Consider the following 21,506-nt stretch of genomic DNA (forward strand, 5'->3'; position numbering starts at 1 on the left):
TATGTGGACACAGCTGGATTGTAGGAATACCGTAAGTGGCCAAACAGCACGGCATTAACATGTCTTACCATAACTACATGAAACTGACCTCACACCACTGCCATTAAAGGGCATGAACACTTGCATTTAGATTTTTCTTTGTTCTCTTCTCTTGCTAAGGTTAGTTTGCATTGTGGTTAAGTGTTGACTTTGTAATGGCGCTCTTCTACTCAATTTAGGGTTAAAGGGCCCCTTTCATGGAAAACTGAGTTTCCCTCACTTTTAAAATATTGTGAAATGAAAATATTGTTAAAGTTTTAAAGCAAACTGTTCACTCTCCCAGTCTAGAATCTAAGCCTGCTTTGAAATCACAGTTTCTCTGATGTCAGAACAGACTGACTTGCATATCAACACCTGTTGGGCCTTCAACAGTTTAGGTTTCAGGTGCGTGCTTTTAGAATGAGGCACAATACAGGTCAACCAGTCAGAACAGGGATTATTTATCTTGCATGCATGTCCATGTTTAAGTGATGGAGAGGTTGGAAAATGGCCATGTAAAAACTACTCGGTTAAAAATGTATTTTTGGAACATAACATCAAAGTTATATGAAGGAAAAATACACAGTAAAAGACAAATGCGAGATATGGGCCCTCTGCTTGGCATTATGCTAATAACTATTGGCTTTGGCTAGTAGCTACTGCTAAATAATGCTGCATGTCATACTGGCATAAAGTAAAGGATTCTTCCAGTCAGCTATATTATTAAAATGACATTAATGGATATAATGATTCATACATAAAATGATGTGTATCACGATTAAACATACTTTCACTGGTAATGTTTAATGTAAAGTTTGGCCATAAACGAGTATAAACCAATACTGAAAAGAAAATACCATAACAGCTTCACATACATTCTGAATACTGCAAAAAAAAGTTTGTATGCACTGATCTCAAAGTTATTATAGATTGGCGATTGTATGATTCTGCTGACGTCTTGGATTGTTATCTTACTTTATGTGTATTGTTTAAGTCCGCGCATATTAAATAATCCCCTAAATTTAAGTAAACATCTGGTCTCAGTGCAGTTTAGACACACCCCTGATCTATAATCTGTAAAGATGTTATTTGCTCCATACCATTTACTGTACAGGCAGTGTAACTTCTTTACATTGTACTGAGAGTCAGATGAATGAGGATGTCATGGAGGATGCAGCACCAGAGCTAGGAAGTTTTAGATAAGATTTTGCATATTTGATGAGCTCTAAAATGTTTTGTTTAAAAACAAAATGACTTATGCACCTTACATTTCACTGATATTACTCACTAACATGCAAATGGAAACATTTGTGAGATATAAATTCTTGGTTGGCTTTAAATATGGATTTACAGTGGTATATATTTTTTTGTTTGTTGAACTGAAGCAGTAACATGAACTAAGATTTAAACATTATACTATATGCTATCTTATCCTTGAAAATCAGTGAGAGTGGAACCTAGAGTTGATGGTGGCCCCATGCAGAGGGCTTTGGGCAGACAGTGCAAGCTACTGGCTCTGATGAGGGTGCAGTATCCAGTAGTATCACCCCAGATGTGTGATTCGATTATACCAACTTGCTTTCCTCAATCGTGCCAAGAAAGACAATGTGTGTGTGTGGGGGGGTATGTTAGTGTATCGGTCCCAGTTTGGTGCAAAATATACAGAGATGATTCACAATTTTATATGGAAAAGGACATTTGGAGTCTAGGGTTTTGTTCCAACCAGTGGCTCAACCAATTCAGAAGCCAAGACGAATTAGCTGAAGTGCTGGTGATGGATTGTAGTAACAGCTTAGAAACACATGGGCACTGTGGGAACCCATCTGCTAATTCATGCTGATACTGAGACGTTTTGATTACTGTTCTGATACCTTGAATATCGGCACTTTTCAGATCATGACACACAGCCTGGTGGTAGGGGGTTTTCAATCAATTACGTATGAATGAAAAAGAACTACTGCCTCATCATTGTTGCCATGCAACGAAGATGACACAGAAGCTAGGATCTCATCTTCTACATCTGTTCTTTGGTCTCTGTATCCTCTGTAAACCGTGAGCACAGCAGAGGTTAAGGGAGTTCTTGTTCCGTAGAGAGAGGTAGTAGTATACCGACCACGCCTTAAGCTCTGGGAGGAATGGACCTACCACGCTAATGTATGTGAACGTGTTAATGAGCATCTTAATGGCTGGGGTAACAAGGAGCAATTACGATGGAGGAGGACACAAACCCTTATATATCAACTCGGGGGGGGGGGGGGGGGGGTGTATTTCTTGCAATAATGTCTTGTGCCAGACACATTTTTAATTTTAGACAGGAGCTCTACATGTTAACGTCTCTGTGGTTTTGTCCCATGTTTTTGTGAGTTTTTCATTGTGACCTGTTTCTCAGTGCACCTTATTATTTTCAGCGGAATACCCAGATGGATCAAAGCATAAGTGGGTTATTGCTAATAACTGTATTTTCTTGGCATAAGTTTTAACGGTATTATATAATTGTTGTGTGTGTAGGGGGGACGACGACGACACAATGTGTATTTTCAAAGAATGGAGTCATTAGAATTTGTCAATGAACAAACTGTAAACAAATGTAGAGTGTGGGATCAGTACCAGTTTTGAACAGTACTAAACTTTAAGCTCATGTCGAGAGCATTGATGGGGGGTTTTCCAATTGCACAGTCCTAAAAGTGAGTCTTTTTAAAGTCGCGCCATCACGGTCAGCTCATTAAATGAGGTGATTTCAAGTTGGTCATTTTTTTGTAAGCACTTTATTTTACCTTGTTACTGATGATTTTGAAATAAGGTCTAGCTTATTAAGAAGAAAACAAAACAAATAAATAAAAAGACCAATCACATTATATTTTTTATTATTATTATTTCTGTTCTCACATTTTAAAAACATTTTCCATAAATCAAGTTGGCAAGCTAGTTTGTTGCCGATTTACCTTTGACCATTAAGCTACTTTACTTTGATGACATGATGACTAGGTGATGAGAAATGATTTGATTGTGATGACAATGGAAGGAATGGTCTGCATTTTCGTTTGCTGCTAGTGTTGTTAGCTAGAATGTTGTGACCTTCTTAAACTCCTTTATGGTCTTTTGCATTAAACTACAATCTTATTGATGAACAGTTACACAACCATTTCTATGGCCATCGAGAACGATTTAGAGTTATTTGGTTAATAAAGGAAAAATGAGTGAACAAGAAGCATAAAAAGAATTTGTACATTCAAATATGAGGAATCTGATTTGGTCTAATCAGCAATCAAGTGGGGATCCCACATACCATGTGGTTACCATGGAACCTGTTACAACCAAATCAACTGTCATTTTATTTTAAATGAAATATTTAATAGCGAATAACTTGCTTTTTGTTCATGTGTTAAAACAGTCTTGAGTGTAACTGTTCCTGCATTATTTTCTACATTTTTTTGCTATGTAAACCTACTGTCTTACTCAACCCTTCTGTACAAAGAGCACTTGTATGTAGTAGTAATTTGTTTTGTAAACACAGTACTAAAATGATAGACGCTAGTGTCTAGAGGTGCTAATATTAGACTGTATTTTGTCATTTATCATATCAGTTAATGTTTACTGTCTGTAACATAACAAAATAAAATGTTAATTTCAATAGCAAACTTAATTAAACATTATACCAAAGCCCCCTGTGTTTGACTTTTTAAATGGACACAGGTACTGATGAATTTGACCTGTGGGTGTGGGTGGGGGTGGGGTGTATTACCCATGCATGTCCCATTACACCAATGACTGCTTGGTAATAAAATGGTGTAGACTGTGGCAATATTAATATATAAATAGGAAATATCACAATATAACTCTACAAAATGTAACACCACAAAGCATCATTAGAACAATAATAAATATTTATTGAGTTTTTGCAGGGTGTGTGTGTGTGTGTGTGTGTGTGTGTGTTTGTTTTTTTACTCCACAAGTCCGAAAGTAATTGCTGTATGATCTAACGTTTCACCAGAATGATTATGAAAGAAAAGACACTCACTGCTAGAAAAGGTTTAGAAATTGCATCATTTAGTAGAAAAATGAAGAGTTCATGACATTGTTTCTTGGCACAGGGAAAGCTTGGAGCCCCAGACTGCTTCAGTCTCTGCTTACATTTTAGTGAGTCTCAGCGTGTTGAGACGGACACCCAGCACCGTGGCAGTGGAAGCATAGCGGATCTCTTTCAGGACACCGGTCCACTTCTTCTCACCTTCATCATACCTGTACAGAAACACAAGCTGGCAGTTTTTGTGATTTTGCAGGTGTTAATATTCTAATCATTAGTGAATTCACTTTAACAGATTTTTAAAAAGGCTCTCTCCTCCATTGGATATGCTTAGAAAGACAGCTCTGATTGGTAAAATGATTGCGCTACAAGCACATCTTGTCACACATATTACAGGCTGTGTGCTGATGCCTTACCTCCATACGTCATTAGTTTCTGTGGGTATGAGCTCACCGTCTTCATTTGGAACCATTGCAAAGCCGCCCACAGCATAGATAGCATTTGCCACTGAGACAAGACTGAGGGAACTTCGCTCTTGAGGAAACTCCACAAACTCAGACCACCTAGAAGCAACACAGAGAAAGAGAAACTCAGCTGTATTGGATCTACAGCCCCACAGAACAAATTACCTTTCTAAACTCATTTCAGTGGTGTCTCACTTGTCTGTTGCAATGTCATAGATCTCTACGCTGCCAGTTAGGCCAGCATCCGTAACACCTGCAGCCACGTAGATCTTGTTATTATGAACGGCGATGCCAAACAGCGATCGTGCCGTCTTCAATGGCGCTAGTTCTCTCCATTCCTCTTTCTTTGTGTCGTAGGCACACGCTCTCTTCAGACACTGTCTACAAACATGACATCAAGGTTTGGGTGACAACTGACCAAGAGACGGTGAGAAACAGCGCTTGTAGGGTAGTCATACTACTGCTTACTTGTCATCTCCTTTTCCTCCTATTACGTAGATGAGTCCGTTATGAGACACCGTTCCATGGCCATATACTGCATATGGGACTGGAACTGATTCTCCCCATTTGAAAGACCTTAATGCAAGCAAAAACATTTAAAGAAATTACCACCTGATGCCTTTATTTAATGTTTCAGAATAATCATTTGGAATTAAAAAGAGAGTTCTTTACTGCCTGTTGTAAACCAGGACCGAATCCAAAGAGTTCTCTCCTTCTTTCAACTCTTTTCCACCAATGACAAAGATGAAGTTGTCTGCTTCACCCATGCCAAAAAGAAACCGTGAGCAGGGCACAGGGGGCATGCCGAGCCAATCTGAACTTGCGGGATCAAACTATTTGGGGTTAGAGGTGACAAGCAAGCCTACTTCATTACCAGTAAGGTTAAGTGAATAGTCATACTTAAGATTTAACATAACACATACTACAATTCTTGTATTTAAATAGGCTCACACACTTTATATGTGATTGTAGACTTGTTTCTAGACTGAATAAATACCTAGACAAACAAAATGGTCAAGGTTTACCTTAGACTTTTTTTACTACTGAATTTATTGTCGCCGTCATCCTAAAAACATCCTAAAAGGTTTTTTAATAGCTTCAGTTCAGTTCAGCATTGTGCCATGGGTATTTGGTCTGTACCTGTAAAAAGTATGAGTTGAGCTGTTCCTCTTTGCTGTGTTCATCAAAGAAAAGTCCTCCAGCCACAAAGATTTGGTTCTCTTTGGTAGCTAGACTGCAGTGATTTTTTGGAATCTGGGTGGACAGTGATGCTACATAGCAGTCATTCCCTAAAGGGTCATAAGCCACAGAGCCAGTGTTACTAATCATAAATATCAGGTCTCTGACAAACATGCCAAACCTCAGGTTATCGTTCAGGATTCCAGGAAGTAGTTCCTCCTGCTTTTCTTCCTCCTCTCCCTCCTTCTTGGCCTCTTCTTCTCTCTTCTTCCCCTTCTTGACTTCTGGAAGCTTCCCAGCGTGGGCATCTTTGACCAGCTGCAGCTTCTTGCCAACCTCTGGGTTGGATCGCAGCCACTCATGCTGCTCCACCTTCTCTGCAAAATAGTCTTGCGGCATGAGACGGAAGCGCACACAGTCCAGCAGGGCCGGAAGCTCCGGAAGCCGCGTGTCTCTGTCATACGCCACCCACTCCAGCAGGGCCTCGAACACAGCCTGCTCCATCTCCACATTCAGCACGTCCGACGAGAGGACGGCCGCCAGCTCGCTGGGACTGAGCCGGTGGAAGTCCTCATTTTTGGAGATCAACGGGAAGCGCTCGCAGGCGAAGTTGCGGGCCGACACAGCCAGGCGGGGGCAGTCGAGCATGAGGCCCAGGCGAAAGATAGCCAAGCAGTTGCTCAGACTCAGTCGCTTCTGCAGGAACGACACACACACGGTGAAGATGGATGGGATCTGCAGAATGTTGGCCAGCGCGAAGATGTCCTGCACATTCTGCTCTGTCACACTGATGCTGGACGTATAGAGGTATTTAAGCACCATGCCCATGACGCCGGGCTCGATGTCCTCCAGAACAATCTCACGCTGCTTGCTCTCCTCCACGCCCGACTGGAAGAACGCCCGGAAGTAGGAGCTGCAGGCGGCCAGCACCAGCCGGTGGCAGGGGAACTCCTTGTCTTTAATCTTCAGCACACAGTCCACCATGCTGTCACTCTCCAGCAGATCGCAGAGGCCGTCCTGCAGCAGGGTCTGCTGGTACAGACGGGGCTCTTCCGTCTGGTCTATGGGCAGAGCCATGCTCGCTCCTGGATGTCTCGGACAGTCCCGGTGTGGGTTAAGACTGCTGTTTTAGATCTTTTCCCAACAGTCCCAGTCTTTGTCTTTGGAAAGACAAGGCGCAAATGGTTGCGCCCAGTGCTAGCAGCGGCTTATCAGACTTCCTCAGCTGTCCTAGCGCCTCAACCAAACTCCAACTGGCAGGCTATTTTTAGGTCCTCACAAAACTCTGGAAGTCATACTGGCACATGTGAAATACAAGCCCCAGGCCTGGACAACAGCTGACACGCTGCCCCCCTATCAAACTGCACCTCGCCCTAAAGCATAAGCACACAGGACCTTTGGACGAGGTCAGAGATCTTAAGGGAGGCACCATCGGGATGACCCTGGGATAATCCCCAAGCTGTGAGTCATTTTAGAGAATGCCTTCAACATAGACATATAGATATACACTAAAAGAAAATGTCAAATCATTTCAAATTTTACATAATTCATGTAATTTCATATTCATATGTATACTGTTGTCATTACTGCAGTCCTTATCAGTTACTATTTTTATGTATCAAATACAAAACAGTATAAAAATATTTCATACAAATTCATAAACTCTAGTTACGAGTTGTAGTTTGTTTACATACAAAGTACAGACATGTCAAAACAACAGTATTATAAAGTAATGCAGAAGGATTAACGACTTTGTTACACACCACAAAAAGGCTTCTTCCAGATCAGCTGCTCATCATGAGCAGAGGCTATGTAAGTCCAGACAAATGCCCTGCGCTGGGAAGAGCTCAACAACCATGAGAATCACCAGTATGAATCACTGAGATATATTGGGCACTTATTCAGCCTTGGAGGTTATTTTAAGCAGCAGTGTCATGGAGGCAGTGTGCGTTTGACTCAAACACCTCTCATGGACTCATAGACAAAACATCTGCTCTTAATTTGATGGCTAGATTCCATCTGTCTCTGATTATGATAACTAAATCAGTGCTGAAAATATCAATGTAACAAATTCTGGGAAACCATTACAAATCTACTGTTGAAATGTTGAAAGGTACAGCTTTTATTTCATCTTCAGTGTGGTAAGAAGTTATTTACAGAGAATAAGAGTTCTTTCCCCAAAGGTGTTATTCAAAAATGCTGTGACAAAATCACCATGATGAACATGGCCTCTAAAGTTTATTTCATTTATATTACATGCATATCTGCTGTAGTTCATTCTGGATTATTCTGTGCAGAGCTGTTAGCATATCATACATTAGGGTATCGCTGAGGATTTTGTTGGTAAACTTATTCCGTTAGTCTGCAAGACGAATACTTTAGTAGTAGAATATTGCAGTTGGAAGGTGACAACGTTCTACTCTGGTTTTTCCTTGTCCAGAGGGTGAGCAGTGCTGGGTGTCTGGGCCGAGGTGGTGGTGGATGAGGGTGGAGGGTCAGGGTCATGGATCAGTGCCTGCTCTCGTTCTCTCTCTTTAATAATCTGCACCAAGCAGTAGGTCACAAACATCACAGTGATGGTGGACAAGGGAAATCCTGCATGAAGGAGCATTAAGATAGGAGACGAGTTAGGTTTTAGTTTACATAGCGGCTCTTTCATTAAAAGTAATGTGTTACTGTTAAATGATCTACAGACAACAGACAATCTAAGAAAGCAGTGCAATACTGCACTAACTTCATGAAACTACATGGATGATTACATTACATGTTCTGCGGTTTTTCACCTTTTACCAGAAGTCTTTTGGCAACAAGCTTAGCAAAGTCAAGGCTGTTGAGGGCCACGATGTTGTACAGGACAATGCTCCAAAAGTTGAACGTATTTAGCACGGCTCTAATTCTGCGTGACATAGATTGTGACATCGCCATCTGCTGGCAGCAAAAAAAAATATTGTAGACACACTGTGAATCGTGTCAGATGATTCAGTTGCACGTAAGGCAATAATTACTTTTCACCACGTCTTTGTCGTTTCGTGTTTTTTCATTTCTCTAGGTTATTTTTATTTATTTATTTTACTGTAGCTTTCCTACTCCCTCACCTCAATGGAAACAAAGGGCTCTGTAGAGAAGAACTTGGCCATCCACATCTCAAAGTTAAGCCCAAAGCAGTTGAAGAAGGCCCAGATGAAGATCCCCCAGCTTGGCCCCAGCCACAGGGCAATGATGCCGTAAGTGCAGAGGGAGGCTACCAACTCGTCCAACACATTGTTATGTTGCCCACCTAGGTGGTTATACACGTACCTGCAAAGGTGACTTTCCGTTAGAGCCTATGCACTATTAAACATGACACATGAGAAAGTATTGTTGCACTTACTTGCAGAGCCAGTCATGGATTCCTCTATCAAAGTGCCTTTAGGAAGAGCATAGTGTTGCCTTTTATAATGTCATTTGTATCTAAAATGTTTTAAATGAATGTGTTTAATGAATTGAGAAAAGTGAAGGGTGCACTCACATCTCTGAGAAGACATAGAGCATTGTGGTGCATTTGGGGGGTTTGGGGGGGTCCAGATGGTCTAGTCGAGACACCGTGTTTATCACCCCAAACATCACAGCTGTTTTCACCCAATCATACACCACATTCAAATAAGCCAGCCCAGCTGGGGGAGGAGACGAGCCCCTGTTAGACAGAGGCGTGGTGTGCAGAGATTTTCTACAAGCTAAAGACATTAAACCATTCCATAACGAGTCATAAACACACAAATAAAAACACACCGATGGCCCAGTCTGACAGGCGTTTCAGCAACTTCAGGTCACTGGGTATTGTCAGAATGTACAGGAAGTGAAAGAGGATGGCCACCACGATAATAGCCCCCAGGTGCAACAACGCCTGGACGGAAATGTTCCACATCTCCCTCTCTTTCCTGCTCAAGTCAGGATTGTTGGCCTGCACAGCAATGTAGTACAGTCATTATCGCTGATCCATCCGCTCATCTGTATCATACATTCTGATTGATTATTGGATGAATTAAAAAGTGTCTCACTACCCCAGATGGGTTAGTTGGATGGGATTACAGTGGAAATGCTGATTAAGTTGTTCACCTGCAGATGGAACTTGTCAAACGTCATGATGGGTCCAAAGTAGAAGAAAGGGAGGTAGAAGTTGTACTTGAGAAGCTCCAGTACGCTGTAGTTGCCCTCTTTCTTCTCACAGTTCTCCAGGGCAAAACTAATGCAGCGCATGATGGAGAAGCCACACCCTCCATAGAAGAACACAGGGCGGAGCTCGAAGGAGCCGCTCACAAACCCCGCCTACAGAACAATGAGATAATCAGAGAGGCACCTGCTTGCTATGAGTTCCCTAAGACTCTGAAGGAGAGTGAACAATGTGATGCATCACAAGATGAAACTTTAAAGTGGATTCCTTAAAGGAATTCCTTGAAACATTATTCACAATACACTGAACAATCCTTTACATTTTTTTTCCTCCCAAACTAAAATAGCTGGGCCTTATAGTACTTTTTATGCTGAATTCAAATCTGTTTTAAGAACTTTTCTATCACATAGTTTTTTTTAAGTTACAGGGCAATTAAATTATACATTAATTATATATTACTTATTTATAAATGAGGCTTTTATTATATTTATGCTAAGGTTATTGCACTTAAAATGTTTATAGATGCACTTCTAAAATATACAATGTTTAATTTTTGCCTATATTTGTTCTTAGGAACAACCCTCTTCAATGTCCATAGATGGGATCTGCTTTCCTTGGTACCACTTTTCTATACTATACATACACTGGAACAAAAAACACTACTATAAACACAAACTGTTGTATCAGGACACCTAAACAAACAATAAGAATCAATTATTTTAAAAGGCTGAGAAAGCAGTGTTTAAACTAGTAATTATATAGGACAGAGGTTTACAGCATTTACACTCTAGAGATTATATAGGACAGGGGTTTACAGCATTTACACTTTAGAGATTATATAGGACAGGGGATTACAGCATTTACACTCTAGAGATTATATAGGACAGGGGTTTACAGCATTTACACTTTAGAGATTATATAGGACAGGGGATTACAGCATTTACACTCTAGAGATTATATAGGACAGGGGTTTACAGCATTTACACTTTAGAGATTATATAGGACAGGGGATTACAGCATTTACACTCTAAGTAGCATGGGGGTTTCGGTCACTGCTTGCCCTCTGTACCTGCCAGGAGATGAAGGGCTCCATCTTGAAGGTGGCCAGCATTGTGAGGCCGGCGGTAAAGCACAGCCAGCGCAGCTTCACCAGGGAGATGCTGTAGAGCAGCATGCAGTGGGAGAGGATCAACATCACGTAGGTCCAGCCCATGCTGGAGAGCACAGCCAGCACGCAGTACACTGTGTGCACCAGGGACCTGTACTGTGAGAGGGGAGCAGAGGGTCAGCATCTGCTTGGCCTCAAGACATGGGAATTTCTTCACAAACCGCGTTACACGTTGTACTTTTGAATGTGCATTTGGACGGATGTTAAGTAAAAATGGTCACTTTGAGGTACTTGGCCTTTATATTCAAGAGATATATTTTTACCCTAAGATCAACATCACCTCTTCTGTAACTGGAACCAAAGACTGGCAAAGGGGTGATGAGTTTTTAAAATGTGAAAGTGAAACAAGCTTTTCTGGGAAACATTAGAAGACCAGTTTCAGCCCAGCTGGGTCACAACCTACAAATACTGCATTACCCCCTGTCACCCACCTGTGGGGCCAGCATGGAGCAGATCTTGGCAAACAGAATGTGGCCAGAGAGCGCAAACACAATATGCTCTCGGAACGTAGAGAACCACATCATCCACTCCACATCAGCCGTGTCCTGCCAGGAACACAAAGATGTCTTACTTTAGCCACAGCACTATTTACTCTCATGATGCCGAACACAGTTGGCACGGTTATGTAGAAAGGTGCTCTGTGATTGGTCCTCACCATTTTCCTGCCGAAGAAGTACCATCCTGGCTGGATGTTGGACTTGAAGGATTTTCGGTTTACATTTGCTTAAGAGGACATTGCAAACAATTGGTCATTGAACATCACTAGCAATTACAATGCAACATTTAGAGTGTTACCACTGACATTCAGTTCTTTTACCAGTGGTGGAACATAATTGGTGTAGTGTTCCCCTTAACCAGAGATCAATATCCTGGACGGATAGAGCCTTACATATGATTCATTTGATTTCTTCTGCTTGTCCCTGAATGTCAGAATGGGGTTTTTTATGTCATGAAGTTCCAGAGATCTCAAAGACAATGAGCATCACCATCCTATTTTTCCTGTCTCGCCCTAGTGTATTAATACGGACACATGATCCGTGCTGCATAGTGTGCATAGCTCCCAGCAGCTGTTCCTGAAACCCTGCTGCGACGATGCAGTACCTCCCCGTGGCCCTTCTGGATGGCACCGCAGTGGAGAGAAAGCAAGACCGGTGAACATGTAGCTCGCGCATAATTAACAAAAGATGTAGTGCTAAACATTCAGCTTCACATGTGCAGGCAAGCTGTCTGCACTGGGTAGTAGAGACTTCACCTGCCTACTGTAAAGGTTTAAAAAATCATAATATATGTCTGTGTGTGTGTTCATCCATTCACACTTACAGCTGGACACCTCCAAAATCCAGCTGGCAGCCCACAGCATGGCAAAGCACAGCACCACATAATAGAAGTAGAGTTCATGTTTGGGAAGAGCTGCTTTGACCCCCATAGTGCACGAGCAAAGTGCAGGATCACCAGGTTCCTAAAATGGAATCGGGGGAAGGAAAAAAAGAAGGTAAATCCCTAAACCTTGGGAATACTGGAATCTGTCAGTTTACTGCATTGGATGCTGTTTATTGAAACCACATCTTATTTACTTTTCCATTGTTTATAGAATTTAAACTAGTATAGAGTAGGCGATATTAAAATGTAACATATTTATGCAACATTATTCATTTATAAGAAATTCAAGTTTTATAAAATATTCATACATAATTAAAAGTGCCCAGTGATTGTATATAGTGTAGCAGAAACAAGAAATCTCGCCGATATCTTATGCCTACAACACACTTCACGAGTCATTGCAAAACTCTGTTTAGGTTGTACTATCAGTAAAAGGCCCCAAAGCGTGTTACAGGTGAACTTGAGAATTCCCCAAAGTCCACCAAAACCACAGAACAAGAGTATTCACGCTTGCCATTGTAAATGGGCCAGCGTTAAAGTGTAGTACCTTACAGCGTTGGGCCTGCTTGGCGAGTGTCCCAGGTCCCTGACATTTTTAGTGTGAGGACAGAACCTTCCAGTAGAATGGTAACTGGAGACTTGCATTACACAGCACCTCCGGCTAGTTTACCTGAGCTATTTCTATTTTCTCAATTGTGATTCAAGCATCGCACAAGAATTCTAAAGGGTTTTATTGGCTGTTTGTTTAAAATTTTACAATACAGAGCCATGCAGACATTTAGAAGATAATTTGGAGACGGTTTCGATAGATTTAGGTTTTTGTAGGATCCCCACGCAAGCAGGTAAATAGACGAATGTTCAAAGTGCTGTTAGATTCTGTGGTATTTCAGTTGGTCTTGTGCGATGTGAGTAACACCACCTGCTCTACTAACCTTGAGCGCAGCAATGCCACTGTAAATCCAAACGCTGTTGAGATCAAATTGCCGCAAGCTACAATAATTTATAACACTTCCAGAGAGCAATAAAATCAAACAAGTTCAGCGGAGGAATCTGTAATAGGTCCAAGACTCCCGAGCTACCTCCAGACAGTGGCGGACAGTTACAAGGTGAATGGCAGATGTATTTATAATTTTGTCCTGTACTTCAAAAGGGGGGCGGACCAGTGTTATCCTGATCGAGGCATGTACTACCATCCAATACAGACAGCGTCATGTCAGTGAAGGCTACACAAGCGAGCTTGTGCATATATTCCTTCTCAAAACGCACAATACGTATGCCAACTTTTCTTAAACAAGCATTGATGCAAATTGTTTTACAAAATTTCTGTAAACTCTATATAAGAGAGAGCAAAATTGTAGTGAAGTAGATGAGGTTTGCAGAGAAACAGGATGGTCCTTCCTCAGCTGTGCAGAAGTGTTTCTGAATTTCTTGGAGGGGTTCTAAAGTTCCCAGTTTAGATTAGTTGAGTTTCCTAATTTCATTGCTACCATATCAACAAATAGGAATGTAGACGTCATTAATGCAGTGTCCATTTGCACTACGATGCTAAATATGCTTAATTTAGACTTACCTTACTTCACCATGTGGACATTTACAAATAAAACTTGCAACAATGCTTTATATTGTTTTTATTTTGTAGAATGCAGAAGAGTGTATGGATATGCATCTTTTTTCATTTCAAGGGCTCAATTCTGATACTCCACAGGTGTTCCCCAAAACGATTTCAGGCTTATGCAGAAACCACATCCTCCACTCACCTCCTAGACGAGAGCAAAACGTCACAGACACGCTCGTCAAGAGAGCAATGACCATTCAGATAACTGGTAAGGTGGCCTGCAACCAACCTAGATGTTTTACATGCAAACTTTATTAACTATCACAAAAGGATCAACCCTCCCTCATTTCTCCTCATACGCTACAACAGGAGTTGTCTACTGTATTGCTTGCAAGCTATAGGAGCTGCTCCTGTAGCCCAGGGGACACATTCCCAACTGCCCCTCTGAGCACCTGAGCAACCTCAGTCCTGCCTTATAGGTTAGATTCGAGTAGATCAGATAAATTCTAAAGAGATTTGCAAGCTTTATAAAATGATAAGCAGCTTATGAACACAGTCTCAGCAATCATCAACTTCTGCTAATGAGCGTCAAGATTTTTAAGTGAGTATCTCTACAGCATAGCTCTTTTAGTCCTGAATCCACATTAACATCCATTAAGAATCTTTATTGGATTTGGGCAACATCTAATTCATTTAAACTTGTACTGATGTTTTAATGTTATCAACAGGTCATTCATAAGACTCAGTTGTTATAGGTCCAGAAAAAGCTGGCTTGGTTTATTGAACTGAAGATGCATTTCATGTCTTTAGCTACCCCGCTTGCCTCAATGGAGAAAACTTCTCCATTCCACAGTAACCACATTACAGTCATGCCTTTTAAAACGGTGTCTCCCACACAAGTTCTCTGAGTACTGTTGGCAGCAGTTTCCAACTGTTCATTTTGCCTCTTTGATGGTATAAAGACTACACATAAATGCCTTGATGAGGGTCTCTGTGTGGGTCACAGAGTGCCTGGTGCACACTGATCGTTTGTATGGTACGAGCTGTTGTTCCTATAGGTGCAAAAAGGTAAAAGTGTCCAAGGGTGTCCCGTGCCCAGGGTAGGTTTACTCTTCCACTGCGTCCTTCTTGGTAGTTTCCTGGCCTTCAAAGATGGGGTACTTGCTCTCCACTTCAGCCCATGTGGTGACGCCATTGGCAAGGTCTCGGATGACCTCAGGCAGCTCACCAATCTTATGTTGGACACACACACACACACACACACACACACACACACACACACACACACACACACACACACACACACACACACACACACACACACACACACACACACACACACACACACACACACACACACACACACAGTTCTTTCAAGTAGGCAAACACAGGGGACTATAATTGTATAGTCCAAACACTCTTCATGATGCACAATTACATAATCCTGTGACATAAATATGTATTGTGTATGTATAATTCATTTACATAAACATTATACTTATTTTCATACCTTATGAGTTACACATCACAAACATGAACATTAGACCATGAATCATTCAGTGACTACTACCTTTTTTGTGGGACCTGGGGCCAAAATCACAATTAAAGAGCACAACTGAACAGAATTAAAAGAGCGTGTACACGCTAACCCATGTGCACAGCTGAGAGGAAGTGACTGGGATACCTCTGCTCTGATCTGCCTCATGGAGTCCCGATCCCTAAGAGTGGCCGTGTGGGGGGTCTTGTTGACTGTGTCGAAGTCAATCGTGATACCGAAGGCCACGCCTATTTCATCCGTCCTGGCGTAGCGCCTCCCGATGGAGCCTGAGGAGTCGTCCACCTTGTGGGACACACCGTTTTTGGTCATGGCTTCAGCTGTGGAGGAGGCCAGTTGAGTCAACACCAGGTCAGCCAAATACATATTTAAATACCGGAAGCCTTCATTAAATAACTAAATTAAAATGAATAATTAATAAAAACATTTTGTTTAAAAATGGCAGAACGTGTAAAATCAGCACTCACAGAGTTCGCGTACGAATGGCATAAACTCCTGATTCTGACTCAGTGGCAGAACAGAACACTTGTAGGGGGCTACAGTGGCTGGGAAGCTGAAATACTGGAAGAGAAGAAATGAGAAATGACCCTGGCTGCCTGTACTCACGCCAGGCTCCGCCCACACAGGTGTATCCCAATTTAGCTAGCTGGGTTTCTGAATTAATTTAGTTTACCGTTCTTTGCTCGTCGCCTTCCCTGATACGGAATGTGTGCTCAAATACGCAGTACATGATCCTGCCGATTCCAAAGGAAGGCTCTATAACGTTGGGGACGACGTCTTCGACTGAGAAAGAGCACAGGCTTGTTTTAGCGATTCAACACCTCTTACTCAGCTTCGCAAGTTTTAGCTCCAGAGCCTGGAATCATGGGCTTACCGTGTAAGGTCTTCTGGAACCTCTTGATGCTCACCATGTCCTTCTTGAGGGTGAAGGTTTTGCCATCAGTCTCGACAGTAAACTCGCTGAAGAGAAGGTAGTGAGAGAACCCTTCAGAAAGCTCAGGATATAGCCCAAAGCCAAAAAACTACACCGTCTTCTACACCCACAGCTGTGAAAGCTTGCCAAGTCAATCTGGGTTTGACAATAGCTGCCGCCCCGCTTATCTCACCACGTGGCCCGTTCTCACCCATTCTCACTGAGCAGTTTCTCCTGGTCTGTGATGTAGCACTCATCACAGGCAGCAAGGAATTCCATGACCAGCTTGGCATCTTTTTTATACGCCTTGCCGATAGCGCCTTTGTTTGGCTCAAACTGGACAACATTTACAACTTTGTGCAAAAGAAGTCAAGGATCACGCATGTGTCTGAGAACACCACAACAGAACGAGGCCACAGCCTTCAAGAGTCTGACAGTCACTGTGGTCTGCGTCAAGGATATGGGTTCCTTCAGAGGTTTCTCAGCCACCAGCGGGACCCTGGTGGCCCGCGCATGGCAGAGCAGATCATAACAGGAGCGGTCAGCGCAACCCACAATCTCGATCCAGCCCTGCAAAGGAGACCCAGAAATCATGTAAGGAAATAGGCTGCAGGGTTCGCACAGGGTCAGCACAAGCATGCACAGTCACTAAGAACAGGGGGACTCACATAGGAGGTTTTGGCTTCAGCATCCCAACAGTCACAGGCGTAATGGGCCATCTCGTTGTCCATGTGCTGCCGAAAGCGCAGTTTGTCTTTGGCCACACCCACTTTGATCAGGTAGAGGTAGATCCTACCAATGAAGTAGCCTAGGACTGAGTTGTTGATGATTCCCTAAAATAAAACATTTAAAAAAAAAATTACAACACACCAACAACCACAAAAACTGTTGATTAAAATACATCACTGTGCAAATGTAGTGTCCACTGACAAGGCACTGGATGGCACTGTAACTACGGGTGGTTATTATTCTCCCTTTACCAAAACCCCCTTTTCAGCCTCTTGTAACAGGTAAACAAGAATCTTGGCGGTAAGCTGGTGTGAAGACCTTTTTATTGGAAAGGATAACGGCAAATTAGATTACACAAAACTCAGCTACACATACGGGTCTGAGTTAAACGTGTTGGTATGAGATGAGAAGCCTGTTGACTGGTCACCTGTTCCACTGCATCCCCGAGCTTCATGATATGGGCTGACTGTCCACTGGTCTGCGCTTTGGAAGAGTACAGCGAAATCTCCAGATCAGCCACGTTGGAGAATTTGGAATGCACCTTTTCATTCGGATCAACAAAGTGCTCGATCTCAGCCATTGTAAACTCTCTGAGGACAGAGGAACAGCCATCGCATCAAACTTGCCTGACACACGAGCGAATCCACCACTTGCGGCCCTCTGAACGGCACTCACCTGACGCGGATAAGGCCGGAGCGAGGAGAGATCTCGTTCCTGAAGGAGTTTCCGATCTGGGCGGCAGCGAACGGCAGCCTACCCTGGTTAAACTCCAACAGACGTTTGAAGTTGAGGAAGATTCCCTGAGCTGTTTCAGGCCTCAGATAGCTGCAGGAATTAAACAGATGAAGCAGGCTAAAGCGTCAAGAAGAGAATGAACGGCTGCTTGTGTTGCAGCGTGCGGTCGGATTTTGCGGCTGGAATAACTCTAGTGACATCTGCGGTGCCAGTCCTTACCCTGGCATGTTCCCCCCTGGACCAATGGAGGTCTGGAACATCAGGTTGAATGAGATGGGTGGTGTGAGGTCATTTCCTGTGCTGGGTGACTTCACGTTGTATTGCACAAATAGATCGGTGAGCTCCTGCTGAGAGTAGTTGTCCATCTGTGAACGCCAGCAGCAAAGAGGAAGTCATTCACTGCTGTTAGCTTTTTACAGTCATGCAAATGAACTACTGGGAATGAGCAAACATGGGGACAGAGTGACACCCCTGACTGCAACCATTCATGGCTGGTTCTACACCAGCAGTAAGCAGTGATGGTACCTGAGTGATGACAGACTCCATTTCACTCTTCTTTTCTGCTGTACACTTCTTGTCACTCATCAGTTTCTGAAGATGAGCTATGATGGGGCCCAAAATACAGCCATGTTAAAATAATAGATGTGAAAATGACTCCTTATCAAAAGATCTTTGTGATACTGATATGTAATCTCAAACAGCTACATACTAAAAGAGTGTATACAGGTACCATTTCATACCACACTGCTGATTAAGTGTACAACTGGTTTCTTTATCCAAGCTTGGACCAAATAAGCCTGGCAAGAAGTTTCCCCAAAGTTTGACTATAGCACAGACTTTCAACAAACCACAGTGTAGTGTTCAGACACCAACATCAAACCCAGTAAGGTGAGGTTTTGTTTGTATTGCTTGTGATACGGGAATTTAATGTAATACATTTTCCCTCTCCACCTGTGACTGCTGGATGGAGTGCAGTGACCACTGCCCACATTAAGACAACAGTGCTGGCTTGGTTGGTTCAGCGAAATCGGTACAACCTCACAGCCGTGCTGGCCATCATTGGATGTATGGAGGCATACAATGGTGCACCTTTCAAGAGGTGGTCAGCACGGAAGCATTCGCCATTCTTTACATCCTTCACCATGTAGTCTGCAAATTTGTCCACATGCCCAGATGTCCTAGGAGAGAAAAGATGTGCATTTGCCCCGAGTCCTTGACATGGACAAATTTACCAGAAAAAAAGAACAACATATGGTACATGAGTAGAGAATCCCAGAGACTGTTTCCCAGATAGGTGACATTGCCCAAATTTGAATACTATGACTCTCTACATGGACTATTATTCACGTTACCATTCCAACGTAAGTATAACTAACAACCTGAGGCTGGACTGTAGGGCGGGCGGTGCCCTAACCACGACTGGTGTCCACTCACTTGAGCACAGGTTCGGGAGTAAGCATGGTGCAGTCGATCTCCAGAATCTGCTCCTCGTGGATGAAGTGCTGCCTCCAGCTCTGTACAACATTGTTCTTCAGCATGCACCCAACCGGGCCAAAGTCATACAGGCCGCTCACACCTGAATCCCACGCCATCAAAGAAAACAGAACAGTGGACATGTACATCTCCATACATTGTTACACATGCAACAACACTCAATTTACTCACATATTCCTGCTACTCATATAATGTTCATTATGTAACAGCACAACACAGCCATTAAGATCCAAACTGACAACAGGATCATATCTAATCTTTCCTCCATGGACATTACAGTGAATGGGCTCATGTCCTCTTAAAAGGTTGATCAGCATAACCATTAAACAGGTTACTAGCAGGGAACTTTCTGGACCATTTGTGCACCATGTGTGGATTCAGGCCTACAAATCAAGTTTTTTCCTCAGAGAAATAAGCCGAGTAACTTTAGGACTGCTACGTCCACCATTCTGGTGATTAGAACCTTAGTAGTGGTAGACATCCAACAGCCGAACACCAGGCTAGCCTTCAGCCTTTACTACAGCAAAAAGAAAGAATTTGAACAAACCCCCATAAATGGCAAACGCTTGGTCATAGAAGAATCGTCTCTTCAGCGTGTCCTCCATCTTAGTTCTGTCCACTATATCGTCTTTGGGCTGCAGAGAAAGCTCCTGTAATGCAATGCCAAACGTGTCGGGTGAACACACGTTCCCTCTCTGAATCTCAGAGTTTCTCACTGGGGACATCCTGCTGCCTCGCAGACCCAGGACAGGAGACATAAACAATCATTTTACACAGTTAACCGTGAATTGAACGCTTAATGGAACCAAGTAGCAGCCCGTACCTTGGCTTCAAGGAGCCTTTTGCGCGCCCTCAGCTCCGCCACTGCTTTGGTGACGTCAACGCCCGGGGCGTTCTCCGCTTTCATCTGGCGCACGAGCTCGCCCTGCAGCACGAAAACCGTGAAGACACACGAGACTCGCAGCGGCTACGCGATGCACGGAAGGAATGGGCCGGAGCCCTGCGCTAGGCTCGCCGAGCCTGTCAAGGCCACGTCCGTTTTCGTTGCTGCGATCCTACTGGAACTCGAGCAGTGAGAGGAAGCTCAGGTCTGCTGTCGTGACGTGGCGGAGCTCAAACGTGGCAACGGAGGTCTGCGGCTGATGCACGGCTGCTGCTAGCTTTGATTTCACGCCAGACAACTGATTGCAACGGTGCTGAATTTTGCTTTTAAGTGTAGAAACAGTACTGATCCGCAAAACAGCTCGTCAAAGCACGGCATTCATTCACACTGCTGAGATCACGCCAGCATTAAAGTAGCTAAATGCATAATGTAATGATATTTCTGCAGGTGACAGACAATTTCAAATCGATCAGCAGACCCAACTCGTTCGGCAGCTATCACTTATTTAGCCATGTATCTAATGGTAGCCGGATAATTTGCAACATTGCCATCATTAGCTGGATAGCTAACTTTACCTGTTCCTTCACCGCCTGTCTCAGCGGAGCAAGAATCTCCTCGATGTTCCCATCCATCTTTTGTCCTCTGGGTAGCTCTGACCAACTAGTTTTCTTATTTCTCTTACTCAAGCAGACGGACAGGTAGAATGGTCTGATAAGATGCGGCTCAGCTTTGGTCCTGGGAGCGAAGAGGCCGGCCAGAGTCCCGGTACTAACCCTCAGCAGTGATGCTACCCCCCGAAGCATGGAGCACTACAGAATGATGAAACCTCAGGAAACGGGTAAACGTGTCAATGCGTTTACCACAGAACTTTCGCCACGCGAGGCTACCACGGGATTTGTTTTTATAAACGCCTGCAGATTCGACACAATCGCGGCGCATTTTCGCGCAGAGTACGCAGCGGAACTGAAGGGGGCGCTAGTTTGTGTCGTGGATCTAAATGAACCCACTAATCAATGAATGGAAGATGCAAAAATATTACTATTATAGCTATAATCTAAAATAATATTTAAAAGTGGTCACCGTTTAATCTAACTTCATTGGTTATCGAAATGGATTCATTTCACATTCCACCAACACACGTCTGCTTGGAAAGATATGTAATGTAAAGCAATACATAACCAGTCCATGACTGTCCAATTAAATATTATTTCGGTTACAAATTATCTAGAAGCTTATATATAAAAAAAGGAGTAAGCAAC

The 21,506-nt window shown here is 43.0% G+C and overlaps 3 protein-coding genes and 1 long non-coding RNA gene across 4 annotated transcripts; 1 reads left to right on the top strand and 3 right to left on the bottom strand.

The window, feature by feature from the left end:
* Positions 1–4,043: 4,043 nt before the first annotated feature.
* On the bottom strand, positions 4,044–6,922 carry klhl40b (kelch-like family member 40b). The gene is made up of 6 exons (XM_027016208.2): positions 5,647–6,922; positions 5,179–5,339; positions 4,975–5,082; positions 4,702–4,887; positions 4,459–4,605; positions 4,044–4,257 (listed from the first exon to the last, which is right to left on the bottom strand). The coding sequence occupies exons 1-6, from the start codon at positions 6,760–6,762 to the stop codon at positions 4,146–4,148; spliced, it is 1,830 nt and encodes a 609-aa protein (XP_026872009.1). The 5' UTR covers positions 6,763–6,922; the 3' UTR covers positions 4,044–4,145.
* Positions 6,923–7,070: 148 nt separating this feature from the next.
* LOC113581222 lies at positions 7,071–10,998 on the top strand. The gene is made up of 4 exons (XR_003411046.2): positions 7,071–7,146; positions 8,764–8,909; positions 10,409–10,452; positions 10,912–10,998. It is a non-coding gene; the product is annotated as an uncharacterized LOC113581222 (long non-coding RNA).
* On the bottom strand, positions 7,784–13,938 carry hhatlb (hedgehog acyltransferase like, b). Its single transcript, XM_027016209.2, has 12 exons — positions 13,316–13,938; positions 12,324–12,462; positions 11,659–11,726; positions 11,435–11,548; positions 10,905–11,099; positions 9,781–9,990; positions 9,454–9,625; positions 9,194–9,338; positions 9,056–9,091; positions 8,781–8,982; positions 8,469–8,610; positions 7,784–8,280 (listed from the first exon to the last, which is right to left on the bottom strand). The coding sequence occupies exons 2-12, from the start codon at positions 12,427–12,429 to the stop codon at positions 8,102–8,104; spliced, it is 1,569 nt and encodes a 522-aa protein (XP_026872010.2). The 5' UTR covers positions 12,430–12,462; positions 13,316–13,938; the 3' UTR covers positions 7,784–8,101.
* Positions 13,939–14,191: 253 nt separating this feature from the next.
* gars1 (glycyl-tRNA synthetase 1) lies at positions 14,192–21,085 on the bottom strand. The gene is made up of 17 exons (XM_027016207.2): positions 20,823–21,085; positions 20,188–20,289; positions 19,912–20,014; positions 19,305–19,446; positions 18,960–19,048; positions 18,396–18,472; positions 18,090–18,235; positions 17,811–17,960; positions 17,563–17,725; positions 17,075–17,239; positions 16,869–16,976; positions 16,618–16,763; positions 16,368–16,453; positions 16,167–16,276; positions 15,961–16,054; positions 15,623–15,813; positions 14,192–15,170 (listed from the first exon to the last, which is right to left on the bottom strand). Exons 1-17 carry the CDS (start codon positions 21,048–21,050, stop codon positions 15,045–15,047), a joined length of 2,226 nt encoding a protein of 741 aa, XP_026872008.1. The 5' UTR covers positions 21,051–21,085; the 3' UTR covers positions 14,192–15,044.
* Positions 21,086–21,506: the final 421 nt, after the last annotated feature.

The sequence above is a fragment of the Electrophorus electricus genome, chromosome 5 (genome assembly GCF_013358815.1).
Source record: "Electrophorus electricus isolate fEleEle1 chromosome 5, fEleEle1.pri, whole genome shotgun sequence".
Classification (NCBI taxonomy): Eukaryota; Metazoa; Chordata; class Actinopteri; order Gymnotiformes; family Gymnotidae; genus Electrophorus; species Electrophorus electricus.

Coding starts and splice junctions, on each gene's coding strand:
- klhl40b (XM_027016208.2), bottom strand. CDS start 6,762: ATGGCTCTGCCCATAGACCAGACGGAAGAGCCCCGTCTGTACCAGCAG. Junction 5,340..5,646: donor TCAACTCATACTTTTTACAG/GTACAGACCAAA, acceptor AACCCCAAATAG/TTTGATCCCGCAAGTTCAGA. Junction 4,888..4,974: donor GGAGGAAAAGGAGATGACAA/GTAAGCAGTAGT, acceptor TCATGTTTGTAG/ACAGTGTCTGAAGAGAGCGT.
- hhatlb (XM_027016209.2), bottom strand. CDS start 12,429: ATGGGGGTCAAAGCAGCTCTTCCCAAACATGAACTCTACTTCTATTAT. Junction 11,727..12,323: donor GATTTTGGAGGTGTCCAGCT/GTAAGTGTGAAT, acceptor TGTCCTCTTAAG/CAAATGTAAACCGAAAATCC. Junction 9,991..10,904: donor AGCCCTTCATCTCCTGGCAG/GTACAGAGGGCA, acceptor ATTGTTCTGTAG/GCGGGGTTTGTGAGCGGCTC.
- gars1 (XM_027016207.2), bottom strand. CDS start 21,050: ATGCTTCGGGGGGTAGCATCACTGCTGAGGGTTAGTACCGGGACTCTG. Junction 18,236..18,395: donor TGGAGTCTGTCATCACTCAG/GTACCATCACTG, acceptor TGGCGTTCACAG/ATGGACAACTACTCTCAGCA. Junction 15,814..15,960: donor GCCATTCGTACGCGAACTCT/GTGAGTGCTGAT, acceptor CCTCCTCCACAG/CTGAAGCCATGACCAAAAAC.